Source organism: Vanessa atalanta, chromosome 17 (assembly GCF_905147765.1).
Source record: "Vanessa atalanta chromosome 17, ilVanAtal1.2, whole genome shotgun sequence".
NCBI lineage: Eukaryota > Metazoa > Arthropoda > Insecta > Lepidoptera > Nymphalidae > Vanessa > Vanessa atalanta.
The window spans coordinates 6,972,056-6,990,208 of NC_061887.1; the positions used below are offsets into that span (position 1 = coordinate 6,972,056).

At 30.3% G+C, this 18,153-nt stretch overlaps 1 protein-coding gene across 2 annotated transcripts in view; it reads left to right on the plus strand.

Annotated features, from left to right (window-relative positions):
- Nucleotides 1–18,153, plus strand: part of LOC125070519 (tyrosine-protein kinase Src42A) — a 63,762-nt gene that overhangs the window by 33,568 nt on the left and 12,041 nt on the right. For both annotated transcript variants that reach the window (XM_047680418.1, XM_047680417.1), the window contains exons 2-3: nucleotides 2,668–2,789; nucleotides 8,625–8,788. In XM_047680418.1, coding sequence (XP_047536374.1) covers nucleotides 2,668–2,789; nucleotides 8,625–8,788 — 286 coding nt within the window. The remainder of the gene's footprint in view (nucleotides 1–2,667; nucleotides 2,790–8,624; nucleotides 8,789–18,153) is intronic.

Consider the following 18,153-nt stretch of genomic DNA (forward strand, 5'->3'; position numbering starts at 1 on the left):
AATAATAATAATAAATATTGGACAACATCACATACATTACTCAATGTAAGTAGCTAAAGCACTTGTGTTATGGAAAATCAAAAAATCAAAATCAAATAAAAAAAAAATATTACAAAAAGCGGTTTTTATGATATAAGCTATGTCTACCAGTCAACCTAAAGAAATGCAAGGTTTATCTGTATGTGTGCAAAGGAAAAACCATATATTTACTTAATTATAATCCAATTGTTCGTTCGTGGCTCTCGGAATAATCCCAATGAATAATTATAATTATCACTTGAACCGAACCGCATCACGAATTCAATACAAATGCAACACTTGAATACTAGATTATGGCTACCATCGCTAATTATCTCGTAATTTGAATAGGTTACGTTCTTTGTTTATTAATATCGTATTCATATAATATGTAATTCATATAAATAAATGTATGGAGTTATGTAAAACTGATGGTTTGGCTTTGTGCGAGCCCGCCTGAGTAGGTACCACCCGCTCATCGTATATTCTACCGCCAAGCAGGGTGAGTAAGCTAGTGTAACTACAGGCACAAGAACACTAATAATTTAGTTCTCAAGGTTGGTGGCGCATTGAAGATATAAGGAATGTTTAAAATTTCTTACGTCGTCAATATCTATGGGCGGCGGTGACCACTTACCATTAGCCAATTTGTCCGTCAGATAATCGATTTCATAAAAGAAATGCATCCATTTATCAGAAACCTATTTTTGATCTATTATCATAAATTTTATATATATACACGTCGCCTTTAGTCTGTGAAAAAAAATATCCAGGCTGCTAAAACTTCTTCCAAATAAATACTTTTACGGAAAATTTACTAAAACTCCAATTCTCACAAAGGTTTTAATAGTTGCATCGATTTTAAATAACAACCCTCATTAATATGAAAATTATTTCCACAAATAGTATTTATATATTTCGTTTTTGAAAAAGAGGATACTTTTGCACAATGTTTTAAAATTATTCTACCGGTTTGGTCGGGAGTCGGACGACCTCGGCTGCGTAGCGGAATATCATGCAATACCATTGTTAGGCTTTTCGAGTTACGAAATGTATCATAAGGAGAATATTATATATCCAAACGTAGTGATGGATTTGTCATCTTTTTTGATCGTTTTTAAAGTAATTAGATTTAAATATAATATATATATGTACATATATGTCTCATGTATCAAGACCGGCTAATGATCATAAATCGTATCCACCGGTTGATCTTAAACAAAGGTCGCGGCAATTGTTGACCAGCAACAAGAAGTTCATTTGAATAAAAAAATGTCGTGAGAAAATCTGCATGTAATAAATTCTGATACGCATTTGCCTGTCAATCCGCAGTGAAATAGTGTATACACATAAGAGGAAAGGTCTCTTCTTGAGTTGGAGTTATTTAAACTTGCTTATCTTAAAAACCAACCTCATGATTTTATATACCTATTTTTACACATACCGTGTATGCCAACGGTCAAATGGCCACCTAATGGTAAGTGGTCACCATCGCCCATAGACATTGGCGTGCAAAAGGGGCCCACATGGCCAATGAACCACCAACCTCGGAATTTAATAAGTTCTGCCCCTTTTGCCTATAGTTACTGGCTTACTCATCCTTCAAACCGAAAAACAACAATATAACGTATTAATATTTGGTGGTAGAATATGTGATGAGTGGGTGGTACCTACTTACCCAAACGGGTTTGCACAAAACCCTACCACTAACTAAACTAGTACCCTGGGCACTTTCAACTAAAACAAATGCAAATCAGTATTATTTTTTGTTACGTTTTCTCTTTAGCTATGAACACTTATAATAATCATACAATTCGCATAAGCTTGTACTCCTATGTTAGACGTGTTAACACAATAAGTTTGCTCTCTTCGCAGCGCGCTCACGCCAATTGAATGCAAAATACTTATTCATTCGTCAACGTTGAGTCATTGTCGCCCCGCTTTCTGGGCGACACTTTATCAACTAGCTATATTCCACGACTCTTTGGTCTAGTAGCTAGTTTATACGGCCCCAGATATTGAGGCCCTGGGTTGTGAAACCCCCGGTCAGTTCATAATTTTTTCAGTACTTTTCTGATAGTTGACTATATAAACTGACGTACCTCGTAAACCGTCGGCCTTGTGCTTAAACTCTTTTCCAGAGTTGTCTTCCCATCGGATTAAGAGAGTTCAATGAGATTTGTGCACACACTTTTTCTCTATAATAGCCATAATCCACTGCGGTTTAATCCGCGTTAGATTAGTACTATACGAAGCTCGTAATCACACGATGACTACCAATACCAAATACCTTCCATTATCTAAATATCAGTACATTTTCTAGTTCGTTTGACTTTTATCGTTACTGCTCAGCTCTTTTAAGTCATAACGTGAAATTATTGAGTCTTTAATTTTCCTCGATGGTTATGCAATACCAAATGGAATATCCAACTCGGAATAGTGGTTCTTGATATTTATATATTTATACATACATAACTAAGCTTTATAATATCAGTCGCCTAATATGAACCGGCTGTGTGTTCGCAACTTCGTCTGTATACAATTTGAACATATTTGACATCAGTTTAAAAATAATCTCTATTTTCATCATGCTGTTTTATTAATTCCCTACAATCAACGCCAATCTAAAGATTTTTGTTTTTATTCCAGATGGTACTTCCGTAAAATTAAGCGAATCGAAGCTGAAAAGAAACTGCTTCTGCCGGAGAACGAACATGGTGCTTTCCTCATCAGAGATTCAGAGAGCCGTCACAATGACTTCTCATTGTCAGGTAATTAAGCATATTTTTATAGGATAATATATTTTTAATTATAATTGTCTATAACAAATGAGATAAACTAAAAAAAAATATAGGTAAGGAAAATCTTATTTTATTTATTTAAGGAAAACAAAGAAAATATATCTATATAATTAATCAGTAAATCATGTTATAAAAATTTCGCTCATTTCTGGAGTGATATTTACACGATACAAGAATATACATGAAAAAAACATCGTAAAGTTCGTTTTCTTTGTTTTCATATATATATAAATGTAGTTGTATATAGTTAACTGTGTATTTCATAAGAGAAATAGATAAAATACTTGAATTTCTTGCCGGTTTTTCTCAATATAATCTACATTCCGAACTGAAGGTTGCCTTACATGACATTCAATCCTGTAACATAACGATTTATTACTGCTTATAAAAGCCTGCTTGAAAAAAGATAAAATTGATTTTATTGAAATAACGTTCGAAATTTAAATAAACAATATATTTATATTCGAAATGTTTAATTTTAGTCGCTATAAAAACGTTAAAAATTAAATTCGAGTTCGGATTGGTTTGGATTAATAAATTTTTTCATCGCATGGTAATGATCAGAATTGACATTTGTATTAATCCCATTCCCAAAACATCAAATGGATCGTACCGTCTGCATGTAATTTAATTAATACAAACAACGAGAGCAACATTTCGTTTGACATTAAAAGCTGACCCGACGCGAATACTTATATCTTAAGAAAGTAGTGTAGAGAGAAGTAAAAATGCAAAATTCATCGTGACCTAAACCCGAGGGCAGACACTAGGCTTAAAAAATTGTAAGTGACTATTAAAATACACAACCCGTCTCGAAATAGCCTCGAAGATTCGATTCCCGATGTTAAACCGGTTGAGTTTTTCTAAGACCCTACGTTCGTAAGCCGTGAGAAAATGTTATGCATCTCGCAGACTATCTCCGTTTTGTAACGATTACTCTTTATTTAAGTACCGGTTTTGTATTCATAACTAAACGCTTTTTATTCAGACGAATTATTATTATATGTCAATCATAAAACATAGTTTTATACTAAAATGATGATATTACATAGCAACGTGCCGTTCGCCTGCTTTCCAAATATATCATAGATATTAATTTTCTTTCAAATTAGGACATAATGTTATACTGCTATATTAAAATCACATAATATATTAAATAAACATAAGTTTTTAATTAATTACCTTTATAATTCTTTTAACCAACACAGTTGAAACAAAATCCGGACTTGTTGCCTGCGGGTATTCTCTACCAGTCAACCTTTAACTAAATACAAATTCAAGAAGGCGGCGTATAAAAACGATAATAGCTTAATTATTTAAATATAATACGAATACAATATATACTTACGTCATAAAATTATATTAGATATCATTTTATTGTACACCATACATGTAAGAAACACCAAGGTACGTGAAAAAGTACATTCTTCCAGACAACATTTATGAACCGTATTTTTGTAAATATTTATCTTATAAATACACTAAAATACATAATGTACAATAGGCTTGTTTCCATTAATCATAAATCGGATGGCTTTGAGTTTCTAATGATAAATCATGATAATTAGTAAATAAAAAAACAACTTTTCTACAAAAATAATAAAAGATTAATTATATTTTTGGAAAATAAAATCGACAAAATGAGGCATTTAATCACGTGACATTAAACACCAATCAGAGTCGCGTGACGTCACACCTCGCGAAACAAGCGCGGAACGCTACGTTGTTGCTATCAATTATCATTATGGCAGATAAACTGGGGGTACTATTTGGTTCAGGATCTTTCAAACACTCTGCGATTATTGACAAACTTTGTTTTTTCAACATATATCTTCTTGGCATTCGAACTTCGTTGGTATACAACCTGGTTTCATACGCACTTGTGTCTTTACCTATAATATGATACTCTGTATAATTAGTCATATCATTTGGCAACTAAAAAAGTAAAAAGAGTTTGAATTATTACATTTTATAAAACAAAATAATATTTTAACTCAAACAAATCATAAAATCCTATTCTAGTCCTAACATTTTATAGGTTATGTGTGATATATTATATTTGCTAAATTCATTTCTTTTACTATACATTTATAAATAGATATATCAAGTTGTATTTAATACTTACATCGAAATGATCTTCACAGAAATAAATTGTGGAATTAGTTGACAAAATAAGAGCATCTTGCCTCCATGCCATTTAACCACTTTATTCGTATTTATTTATTGTTTGGTACGTATATGAATAATTTGTCTGGCGTTTTTATCGTTGTACTTTCACATTGGGGCACCATACAGTATTTATAATACGAGGAATTCATTATTTATTAAAAAACACAATTGACTGTCATACACAAACACGGCTGTTTCGCGAGGTGTGACGTCATTCAAGACGCCATGACAATCTTGGCCTTTTTCGCGGTCAATTTCAAGTTCATTTCTAAAAACTCAAAATACTAACATAAAAAACCTATTTTTCTTAAAATAGTATATTTTTGGGGTGAAATAGATGCCAAGCTATAGTTTTAAACTAATTTCCAAATTTTGTCAACTAGCCTATTACAATTATTATTTAAGACATTTTATTTTTTATATTTTTCTGTTATTTTCTGTTGTTTGGTAATATAGTCACAGTTGAGTCAGAGTATAATTTAAACCTGAGCTATTTAATTGCTAAAATAAAAGGTAATACCTTTTTGAAGTTTAGCCATAAATTGCTTATTTTGTAGACACGCCAGAGATATGTATGTGTATATACAATGTATCAATATATATCTCAGCATTGTTACGTGCTCACAAGAAGTTGTCTAGACAAGATAAACTTCAGACTTTAATCAATATTAACTTCGAAGTCTTGCGTTCAGATAAAATGTTTTTTTTTTGTTAAATAATTATAATTTAATATATCTTTGGATTGTCCCAAATTATTTTTATCTCTCAATTCACTGTTATCATAATCAGTTAAGAAAGCTGATCGAATCGAATTCACTGCATTTTTATTGGAATATGCAAAAGTTTAATAGCCTCGAATCGGGCCTTACATCTCAAGCGATAGCTTCGTTGAATTTTAACGAATACATATAGTTCAGCGGCTCTCACTCGATTCGTAAAATCGATACGAAATCAGAAGAGTATATCAAATAATTGTATCGCTAAACGATTCACGCATACGCCACGTAGATGTTACGTAAGCTGAGCGAGGAAAAATTAATAATAATAATTGAGATATTTTTCTCTTGTCGTCGTTACTTGGAAAATTATAGTTTTAATATGGATGACTTTTTAAGTGTTTATTGCCTTTTTTAGAAACGTGTAATGCGTTATGCGACTGTAATTGTTATTACTGGTAACAAACTAATATCGTGAATTGTATATTAATAATATTTTTTCCTAGATATATTTTCACACTTCAATTAAGTTCAATTAAAATGATAACATCGCTATTTGTAATTGATATTGTGAATTATATAGAAATATTACAAAGAAATCTCAGTGTCTTGGTTGCAAATTAAAATAAAATAAAATGATTATTAAAATGAAAAAAAAATTAGATCTAAATAACATTAACATCAAAGCTTCGCATGGATTACAGGAATGAATTAAGGATTTTGTTGTCTCCGGGTATTTCCCGGGATAATATTAACTTGAGAAATATCGTTTTCCATTGTGAAATTATAATTATTCATGAGATGATATTAATCTTGTGACTATAATATCATTACAATACATATCCATAAATCGCTTAAAACGAAAAGTTTTATAAAAATGATTATAATATTACTTTTTTTTTTATTAAATTACGTCCTAGTTGATTTTAACCTATTTTTAATTGATTGCCACTTTGCCAGTTTAATAATTTTGCATCATCGAGCTGTAAGGACGGTATATATAACGGCGACGGTATAAACAGCTATAATTTCAATAACTACTTGTCTTAATGTAAGCTTAATATTATTATAAAATTAATTACATCCTTTACAATAACCTAATAATTATATAGCGTGATTAAGTGGTCGGTAACAAAGACGAGATTGCTTATGTTCCCTGTAATTTTATGTTGACTTTGACGTCTTCTTTTATTTTATTTCAACTAAAAACATTAAAATCCTTAGAAGTTTCCATTACATGATTCTATAAAACAACGTACTGCATTCCTATAGTAATAATTAGTTTTTCATTGAATTCTAATTAGCCGTATCAAAGTGCAATCGATAAATTATTTTAATATTTATGTTTTGTGCATCATTTTACGTATATGTTGGATTTTTATGTTTAATTCGATACATGACAAAAAACATACACATATTTCTGTAGATTAAATATTATTGAATCGATAAAATATTTGAGATTTTAAAATGAAATGTTAATAGGGGCGCTTAAAGTATCCGTTTTAATCTTTTTATGCGTTAACTCATTGGCGTGTTACTTATACAGGAAATACGGCATCGGGTTGCTTAGTATTCTGAATATGTACTTAAGCTTAATGTTTTTTGGAAACGGTGACTAAAAATGTTTTATATATAAATTTTATACAAATATTCTGGATATGTATTGAATAATGATCGTTTTTCGGAGTTGGAGTTACGCTTCGTTGGGTGTGAAGAATTTCGGTTGCAAATGTGTCGTGTGGAATCACTTATCGATACGGTTTTTGCAGGTATGAATATTTTCCCACGGTTTTTGCGGTTTTATATGTGTTAGATTCAGATTTAGAAATCTTTCTCGGTCAATATTATTCTTAATGACGGTCAAAGGTTTTTGTTTTATGTAATAGGTAGGCGGACGGGCAAATCCATCTGACAGTAAGTGGTCACCACCGTCCATAATATATAGCTCATTAATGACATAAATTAGGTTAGTTTTAGTTCTGAAAGCGATCGATATTTGGTAATAAATATTGAGAACTCTTGACGATGGCACGCTAACGGAAATAAAACTAACCTAACCTATTTTCTTCTTCAAAAGTACTGATTAATAAATCAGTCTTAATTAGTAGTCTTAGTTGGAATCACGTTCTTCGTTCACAATATGTACGTTTATTAAATAATTAGGTAAACTGTTTTCCATAATTGATAATTATTATCGAAAAATATAAATCCAAGCTAATATTTAAAAAGTAATTTTTTGCTTCTAAATTGACAAAAAATTATGAAACGAAGATTTCTCGTAATTAGCAATAAACTGTAAGCCTTTTTTGTCTGCTGTTTGCATGTTTTTTTTTTATTGATTTGATGATTTTATTGATAAATTTTACAAAAGAAACATAAAATGTAATTCTTAAAATTTTTACCGATTTTTTATTTATGTTAAATTACTAATAAAGTTTAAAGAACTGTACGGTATATGACACGTTAATTATCAAAGCTCGTTAATGCAATACACGAAATCGACTTTTTTGACATCGTGCCTGTACACAGTTAACATAGCAATTGACGAATGTTTACATATACATATGTATATAGATGATAGTATAAGAGTATCATATATGGTAGCGAATTTATAAGTAATGAATACATAAGATTGACAACAAGAAAATGATATGATCTTTTAAAATTTTAGATGATCAGTAATTTTTTTAAATTAATAGAAAGCAAAATTGAAATTGAAGTCACTTCTATTCTTAAACGAGAATAACAATTTTTCATATAAATGATTTTTCTTAGTCAATAACATAATAATAACAGTCGTAAATTTATTCTTGTTACTTCATGTATAGAGTATTTTTAAGACCATTTCGAAAAGCTAACTTTGTGGTTCTATATCGAATGCATTTTATCTAAGCTCGCTTAACATATCCTTTGTCCTCAGTTCGAGACGGTGATACGGTAAAGCATTACCGCATCAGACAGCTAGACGAAGGGGGATTCTTCATTGCCAGACGCACCACCTTCCGAACTTTGCAGGAACTCGTCGAGCACTACAGTAAGGACGCGGATGGTCTCTGCGTATCGCTTAACAAGCCATGTGTCCAGGTCAGTCTCTATACTAAAACATATATATGTATATCTATTATATAATTTCTACAACTAGATAGAGTGTCGCACTACAAAAGAACTAAAATAAACGAGCCAAATTTATTATCATTGTGTGAGTTACAGCTACGCACGAATTCGCCAAACGTCTTTCTAGTGTGCGTGTACTTAATGGCTAACTGTTGGCCACTATTTTTATCGACGCATTCTCAAATTCGACATTCTATCTAGACGTGTAAATATAATCAAGGATTTGTCTCTGATCTGGTATCTAGCTTAGGTTCGAATCCTGGATGAGGCCAAAAAGTTATTGGGTTGTCTGTTTTAATTTATTTCTCAATTTCATTATTTATGCATTATATTTAAAAATAGAATACCGCCGTTCTTCTACCATCCAAGAAACTAAAATGTTGGGTATGGGGACTAGGATGTTATGTCCCTCGTAAATACACTACATACACATACATGCAATTGTTTTTCAGTTACTTTTCTGCAAATAGAGCATTGTATAAAATACAACATAAACTCTTGATTTTAATATCGGCTATCGAATAATTTAGAAGCTTAATACAACAAATTTAGCATACATTTTACGAAGTATGGAATCCACGAGGGAATCAATCGGTGTAGTAGAAAGTAATCAAAACTTTAATTTATAAAGTATTGACCGTTAATAAAACAATTGCATTATATTGCATCTACATACTGTAGTCTATGAGAAATAAAATAACATGCCGATGCATTTGGGCTTCTAGGCCATGACCTCGTTTGGGTCGCGACTGCGATAAAACTAACGTTTCAAAGCTTACACAAATATCTCAATATTGTTTGCAAACAATAGAACTATTAAACAATGGATCTCTAACGAATATTTTTAGCTTAATAATTATAAAAATATTATTTTATTAATTATTAATATATAAACGAGCCGTATTTCGAATTGAAATCAATTTGATCATTTTAGTTTCCGTGAAAAAAACATTATTGAAGTATTATTATTATGTACGTCACTTACTACTAAACAATAAAGTTGACACCAGAAGTCCCTACAAGTCCCTGAACGTCTACAATATACCTTATAAGTGACATCGAGCTTTTTGTTTCGATGTAAACGTTAAGGTAGGATTACTAATGCCTAACTCTTGAGCAATACATTCCTTACATGCGATGCGTGCCTGGAATGTAAGATACAGCCCTACCGGTGCGAACTTGACTATTGGCTGTATATACCTATCTCCCTGTTCTATTTAAAAACTCGATACAAAATTATCTCAAAGAAATCGATTACAATGTTAATCGATTCCTTGGTAATATCACAATTTGAATAAGAAACTTTTTTTTTTTAATAAATTTGAACAATTATTGACAGTTAAGGACATTGATCTTACAAAAGAATCGTTTAAAATATGTAAAGATTAATAGAATTGCAATTTTCTACTTCAAGGTTTTTATCATAAATAATCATGTCATTTGTTACGTATGCTTATAAAATATAAATCGCAAAATCCAATATCGGGACGACCATAAAATTTATGGTTCGCGATGGACACCTTTGTTTGCGTGAGAAATATTTCACGACGTATTGTATGTGTCCGAGAACGTTTTCAATTCACCGAAAGCTCTCTCGGACGCGATCACGTGTTCTTTGTTTTGTAATCTTACTTTTAAACCGTACACCGTTCTATATGAATACTCGGAAAAGTATTTTTTATCATAACTCTAAACGAAAGATTAATTATATATATCTATGTAATCTACAAATGTCATTAGTTGATTATGATTGTTTTCTATTGCATTAAAAATACGTGTAATTTATTATCTGTACCATCTTTACAGAGATATATACTGTATATTTGCGTGTAATCAAAGATAATATTATCATCAAAGAAAACCGTCCTATTAAGTATTATAGGTATTTTTTCTGTTATATAACAATACCTAACAATATATTTTCAAATATTTTTTTCATGATTATCCACATATTAATTTTGTTTATTAATTTTATTCATAAAGACATCGTCTAAAATTACACGCTATAACTTAGGTACTACGTGGCTCTAGAAAAACAATATACATACTTGTAAAGTTGTAATTCTAATTGTGAATGATTTATGTATTTTTTTTATGAATAATTTATTAATTGCTACAAAACAAAGAGTATTATAGGTTTCAATTACTTATCTGTATTGCTTCGTTTGGATATGCTTTAGACATTCGTCAATTCGCAATATAGTTTTGTAGTGATTGGACACGTGTAAATTCCTATTCAATAAATAATACTAGAAATCGCCTTTCGACACGTATTAACTGCATGTAATCTCAATGAATTCTTATTTAATGACAGCTATATTCGTAATCGTTTGATTTGTTCCATTTATTTAATTAAATATGAATTAAAACATTGTTCACCTTACTATTTAGCTCAAATTATATATATATATATATTATTTAGTTAAATATGCACTTTTACGCCGAGAAAGTTCTGGTAATTAAGGAATACTCTTTATAGCTTTATATTTGGTGATAGAGTTTTATGCAAGACTGTTAAAGTAGGTAAAATCAACACATATTCTATTCTATTATCTATATTCTACAAACATCATCAGCACCAAAATCAGTATTGTTGTGTTCCACTTACTTCCAGTACAACTACAAGAGATATGGTGTTGTAAGGAATAGATAATATTTCTTGCAGCGCCAATATCTATGGGTGAATGAATAACAACTTACCATCAGATGGACCGTTTCCCCATCAACCTAATTTTTTTTTATAAAAACAAAACTTTATTCCTTTTTATATGGTTAATGTGACATTAAACCACAGAGATAAATAGATAGAGCAGTCTCTACTCAACAGCATGTTTTCAAAAAAGAATTAAAACCAAGCTCTTGTTGAATCCATGTACTCAAGTTTGTCCAAAATTTTAGCTCAATCTTTTGAATCGTAAATATTGTTACAAGATATGAACCACACATTAAGAGATGTGTGAAATAAAAGCTTATAAAGGATTAAACGTATATAATAGAGTAAACACTTTATTATTATTCTTTGATTTTATAGTAACTGAGTATATATAGGTTCATTTTTAAATAAACAGTTTCGTTTATAATGATAAATTATTTAACTAAGGTAAAATTGTAACCTATTCTATACCAGTTCTCTCCTATATCATGAGCAATGTGAATCTATTTTATTATTATTATAAAACAAGGAAAAACAAGGAACTAACTCGTTAACTAAAAATGTTAAACGTTTATGATTGGAAGACGATTAATACGTTATTATATCCATGTCATTACGGAAATTCCGTTTTGTTATATAATAAAGATATTTTGTAATTTATTGACTACGGACTGTAGACGACTTCGTTTGATAATTTTGTATATTTTCTCATATATCACTGAGAATGTTATCGTATTCCTGTATAAATATATACTATATTTTGACCCAAATTTAATAGATTTAAATTTCAATCTCTTTTCATGTCATTTTTTTTTTATAATTAATAATAATATACAAATACAGTCAGCTTAGTCAGGCTTCAACGGTCGTTCTTGACATTATTATTTATTATTCATTGGAAATTGTTAAAAAAAAAATTCTCGAGACATCTTCGAATATATTTCCGACACAATATTTTATATACTGACGCACTTATGTTGCAATGTTATTATACATTTTTATACTGCGGTTACATGATCGATGAGGCATTTATAGTGCATGTTTCACTGCATAATAAATAATAAAAATCATATATTATCATTCATAATTTAATTTATTTATGATGACGTAAGCGGACTTGAAATCCTTCCCGATGACGTTATGAATCGAAGTGCGATCTTACAGGAGACACTTTAAAGACCTTAATTCCAATCAATTATGCGCTCTGACTTAAGTCATTTCTCAATTAATAAATGTTTTATCAACGTCATCAAACGCTGTGGTGCTGTCAAGGCCGCTAATGCAGAAACAGCCGTTTTGAAAAAAATACTGTTAATAAAAATCCTAGCAAGTCGCAAACTGAACTTGGACAATCCATCCATGTCACAAAGATGTGAAATAGTGGAATTTTCTTATCTGAAGTCGGGTTTACTTAGGTATGTTTAAACAAAATAAGACGAATATGATGATAATTCGCTTGTTTTTCAGTTTCCTGTCCTAAAGATATAAAATATGTGTTATTTTGATTGACTTTACTATTTTTATTTGACATCCGGTAACGTCAAAATATATTTAGATTATTTTAACCTTATCATTTTATCTTTGTTAAGTTTTGTCGGTTAATTAATCATCAGTAATTATCAGTATTGCGATGTTTATGCCGTAAAATATCTTATTTTATACAAAAATGTCATTTTAAGATCTTATATAATGAAATTAAATGTTGAGTAAATTTTTATCTCGAATATAAAAAATTATGTCACAGTTAGAAGATTTTATTAAAACTTTAAAGCTACAAACGCTACGTATCGTTACGTCATATTATCTATAAATGGTAAATAAATATAAAGTTACGTGAAAAATATCCATAATAAAGATATATAAGGCTCAGGGTCCGACCACATTAGCGGAGACAGTCTCGAACGGTTTCTTTCGAATAGATATCGGATTATGTAATTAATACTAATAATTTTCCCGTCCGACTGATATATGATAGACGGTTTTGTGGAGTCAACGTAATATCACACTACGTACAGTTTTCAATTAATTCTCGTGCATTTTTGCGGCCCGTAATGATTGAACTTTTATTACGAGATACAAAGTTTAATCTAATTTTTGTATTAAAATGTTTTGTTCGTGTTATATGTGATCGCGTATCGTTCAACCGGTTGGGTTGAAACTTTGTACAGTTGTTGTTTGCACGTTATATACATACGGTGAAATAGAAGGAGGTTTCAAGTGGAAAAAGGCATCGCTGCGTTTGCCTTCTAAGTGCTAGTTTTATTATTAAACTTGACTTATGTCAATTTAGATATATTTAAACATTTTAGTCAATCAATGATTAATAAAGACTTTGCAAAATTCAGACTCGAAAATTTCATTACCCAGTAAGTAATAATGAAAAATAAAATTACGGGTTTAAATTTTCATATTTATTACATAATATTAACCGTAATACATATATACAAAACAGACAGTCTCGTTAGCCTAGTGGCTAGATATAAGGCATCAGATCCCGAGGTCTTGAGATCAAACCCTAGGCCGGGCCAATAAAACGTTATTGGGTTTTCTGTCGGAAGATACTCAGTGGAGACTAGAAGTTTAAAGGTCGTTCATTCCCGTCCCTCGGAAAGCACGTAAATCCTCGAGTTCGCACCTGTGTTTACGCAGACACTTATGCACTATAATAAATAAATAATAAATATTGGACAACATCACATACATTACTCAGATCCCAATGTAAGTAGCTAAAGCACTTGTGTTATGGAATATCAGAAGTAACGACTTTACCACAAACAATCATACCCAAGACAATATAGAAAACTAATGAACTTTTTCTACATCGACTCGACCGGGAATCGAACCCGGGACCTCAGACCGTACCCATGAAACCGGTGTACGCACTACTCGACCACGAAGGTCATAGTATGTCATAATATGTCCTGCAGTTGGTTATTCTCCCTTGAGATAGCCTGCCGTGGTTGAAATCGTCCAGGAGGACATCATCATATACATCACATAAAAATCATCACATAAAAACATCATATAAAAAAATCACGTTTCTTTAGTTTCTATATCGGTGTGTACGTTACTAAATAAAATTAAATGCACACTGATTTGATGTACATATTTGATAAGCATATAAAAATAAAATAACTTATAAATTCCCATATATTAAATAAGGTGAATCATTTAAGTTTGCACGAATGTGTAGTTAATTACATTTGTTTCGCTATAAAAATAAATATGAGTAAATCTTATCAGCTCCAGCAGATTAAACGCGTCAATCTCGGAGACTCAGAGTCATATTTGAAAAGTTATATTGTCCTTAGGTAGCACTTTCTCGGGAAGATTATTAAGCCAGTAATATCAGTAAATCAAAATCTGCCAAATCAATTTGGGGAATAAATCTGGTGTTTTGTTTATGATATGCATCTGGTTATGCATCGTGTGTGAAACATATAACAAAATAAAATGCTGTAAATGATCAACTTGTAAGTTTTTGAGCTTAACCTACCATGCTGCGCCATCGGGGGTTGCTGGATGACACAGGCATACACGATGTAAATTTAACGCTCGTGAAATAAATAGTTACATATTTTGAGGGAGAAAATAAACAAGTTTATTATTAATATTCAATATTACCGCAATTATTTATCGATAGTATAGTTGTTGGTCTACAAATGTTCACGACGCAATCTTTTTTTTTTTATCCGGTTATGAAACGAGATCCGTACATCTGTTACTGTTAATGTAAAAATAATTTGCTCGTAACCGCACGAAAGTAATATTCGTAATTTTTCTTCAAGTTTTAATACGTCAAGAGAACCGGAAACCTTATAATAACCGAGTTCGTATGTGGATTTTTAAAAAAAGTTAATAACTAGCGCCGACCTTCAGATGCCTCGCGAAATAATAAAACAAAAACTTTGAGGTTCTCCATCAAATTTTGACCTGTAGGCTGGACTCTGGGTTGCTTTGAACGTTTCGTTTTACTTGAGTTTCTTTTTCGTTTTTATTTTTTAATATTTTTTTTATAAAATCTCAGGCTTACGTTCTGGTAATGGTGTTAGACAACGTTTATTATCACTGGCAACCGTGAACCATATTGTTTATGTTTTTCACATATAATGGCTCACCCTTCAAATCTACACAATGTCACGTAGCATTGTTCAGCGTTGTTATCTAATGAGTCACCGATAGCCACACAGGCTGTAAGATTCTACTAAACTCTATACAACTAGTAACAAATCAATTGGAATTTTAACTATTAAATTCCAATTTTATACCTTCCGGCCAATGAAATCAATCAAAATCAAAATATACTTTATTCAAGTAGGCTTTTATAAGCACTTTTGAATAGTCATTTTACAAACTATATTAAGTGAAGCTACCACCGGTTCGAAATGTAGATTCTACCAAGAAGAACCGGCAAGAAACTCAGTAGTAACTCATTTTTTTACATTTTAAATACAAATTGTAGTTAAATACTATATAAAATACATAATTATAATAACATTAAACGGCTGTCATGCGTAATATTGTAAAATTTCAATCGACTTAGATATTTTTCGAATTATTGTATAAAGATACGTCTCATATATCCTTATTTTTTATAAAACTGGAAATTTGGTTGTATTTGTGTTAATATCAGAATTAAAAAGTCGGATACGATAATATTATCTAATATTCTATCCATCTATATGTCTTTTTATTGAGGAAGGTTATATGACATAAAGCTGCCAAAAAAGGAGAACGGTAATCATAAACATCAGATTACGGCATACTGTATGAAACGGGCATATATATTTCAAACTTAACTCAAAACAGAGCTAGTTATATTCCGAAGTAATATAAACATCAGGTTTAAGAATTTATTTGTCTAAAAATGACATTTGAGGCGAAGATTAGGAGCTTATGACTTTTAATCTCTGGACCATCTCGGCACACAAGAGTAAATATTATAAAATAGTACAATATAGAATGACAATCACTAAGATTTTATAGAATATCTTAATATATATTTGTTTTAAAGAAACTGATCAACAAACATACATTTTAATAAATATATTTTTGTAAATACTTAATGATTTTTTACTTCATACATAACGTACTTGTGGGTAATCTATTGAGTGACTAAATCCCTCAAGGTTTCAGAGAGTTTAATATTTGTTCTAGGATTCGATAAAACAGATCAAATCGTTTTTTTTTTTCAACTTTATGAGGCATTTAATTTAATTAAATGTGAAGCTGTGTTTATAACATTCTCTCGAAGACGTATAAAGTAGTAAATTTTAGTATTTTAATAAAATCGTTTTAATCGCAAGCTTACTATAAATATTTTTTAAATAGCGTGATTGAATTCTCATTGTATATTGGTAATTATATTCAATAGTTCTGATCGCCTTGTTATCTTAATTACAGAATTGTGTAAGAGATTGCGTAACACATACATATATATTTATTATGAAAAACTTTTTACGTAAAAACGTTACATGAAACTGTAATGATTGTGATGATATTATTCATTGTAAAATAAATACGTGCATATTTTTGTACTCCGATATTCTATACAATATATCCCTACAATTATATTAATATATAAATGTATGTTTGTCCTATATGTGTGACTAGTTATCGCCGCGCTTCGCTCACGTTCTAGGGTTTGGGTTTTAGGTAACTTATGTCTTTACTTGGGGTTCAAGTTTGTTTCATACCAAATCTCATTACATTCGCTGGCTGGTTTTTTAGTAGGTACTAGTATAGATTCATTGATTATAAATTTTCTGTACATCCTTATTGTAAACGTAAATTGCTCGAAATATGGATATCGTTATTGATCGTTTAGCAACAAAATATGCCCTTAAAACTGATTGGCCTTCGGCTTATTAAAAAGTTAATTTTAAAAACAGGTGGCCAATTTATTTTTTTGTTGATAAAAAATAAATCTGTATTTATGCATATGCATTCCAATAAGAGAAATTTAAAATAAAACATGTTAATGTTATCCGAGAGTGCGGACATTAGATTTAACACAAATTTTATCCCGCGATCTTAGGTTCTTAGACTCAGACTCATCCTTTAAACTATCTCGTCTTAAACGCTACGAATCCAAATATATTTTATATTTATACCAATTTAAAAAAAAAAAACAAAACAAATTGTCGAAATGAACTACTGTATTCTTCTCAACAAAAAAAAAATATTCGCATGACATTTAAATGCGAAAAAACGTTAATAATTGACTTATATCAAAGTTAAATAATTAAATACAAGATAAGAAAACTATAAATGTAAAAACCCGTCTCGTTAAACAAAATGAATTGGATTTTAATGTTTCGGTATATTAAACTCGGTTTTATTATCTATTTTCTATTGACTTATATCAACAAAAGGCGGCCATTGTCAAAACAACATTAATTGATTATCGACACGCGATTAAATGAAGCCAGTGACGTTTATACTTTAATGAACTGTATTGTTCGAAAAGGCTTTTATTACTTTTCATTGTTTTATTCGAGTAGAATTTTATTGTAAATTCTATTTATTAATTGTAACAAATGAAATGTAATTAATTACAGATTTCTGTAATTGCGTTTAATATTTATCTTTAATGTCTTAGTTTATTTTATTTTAACCTTTTTTTATTGCTTTAGTTCATATTTCTATTCACGCTTCGATAAATATGACACATTAAAATTTG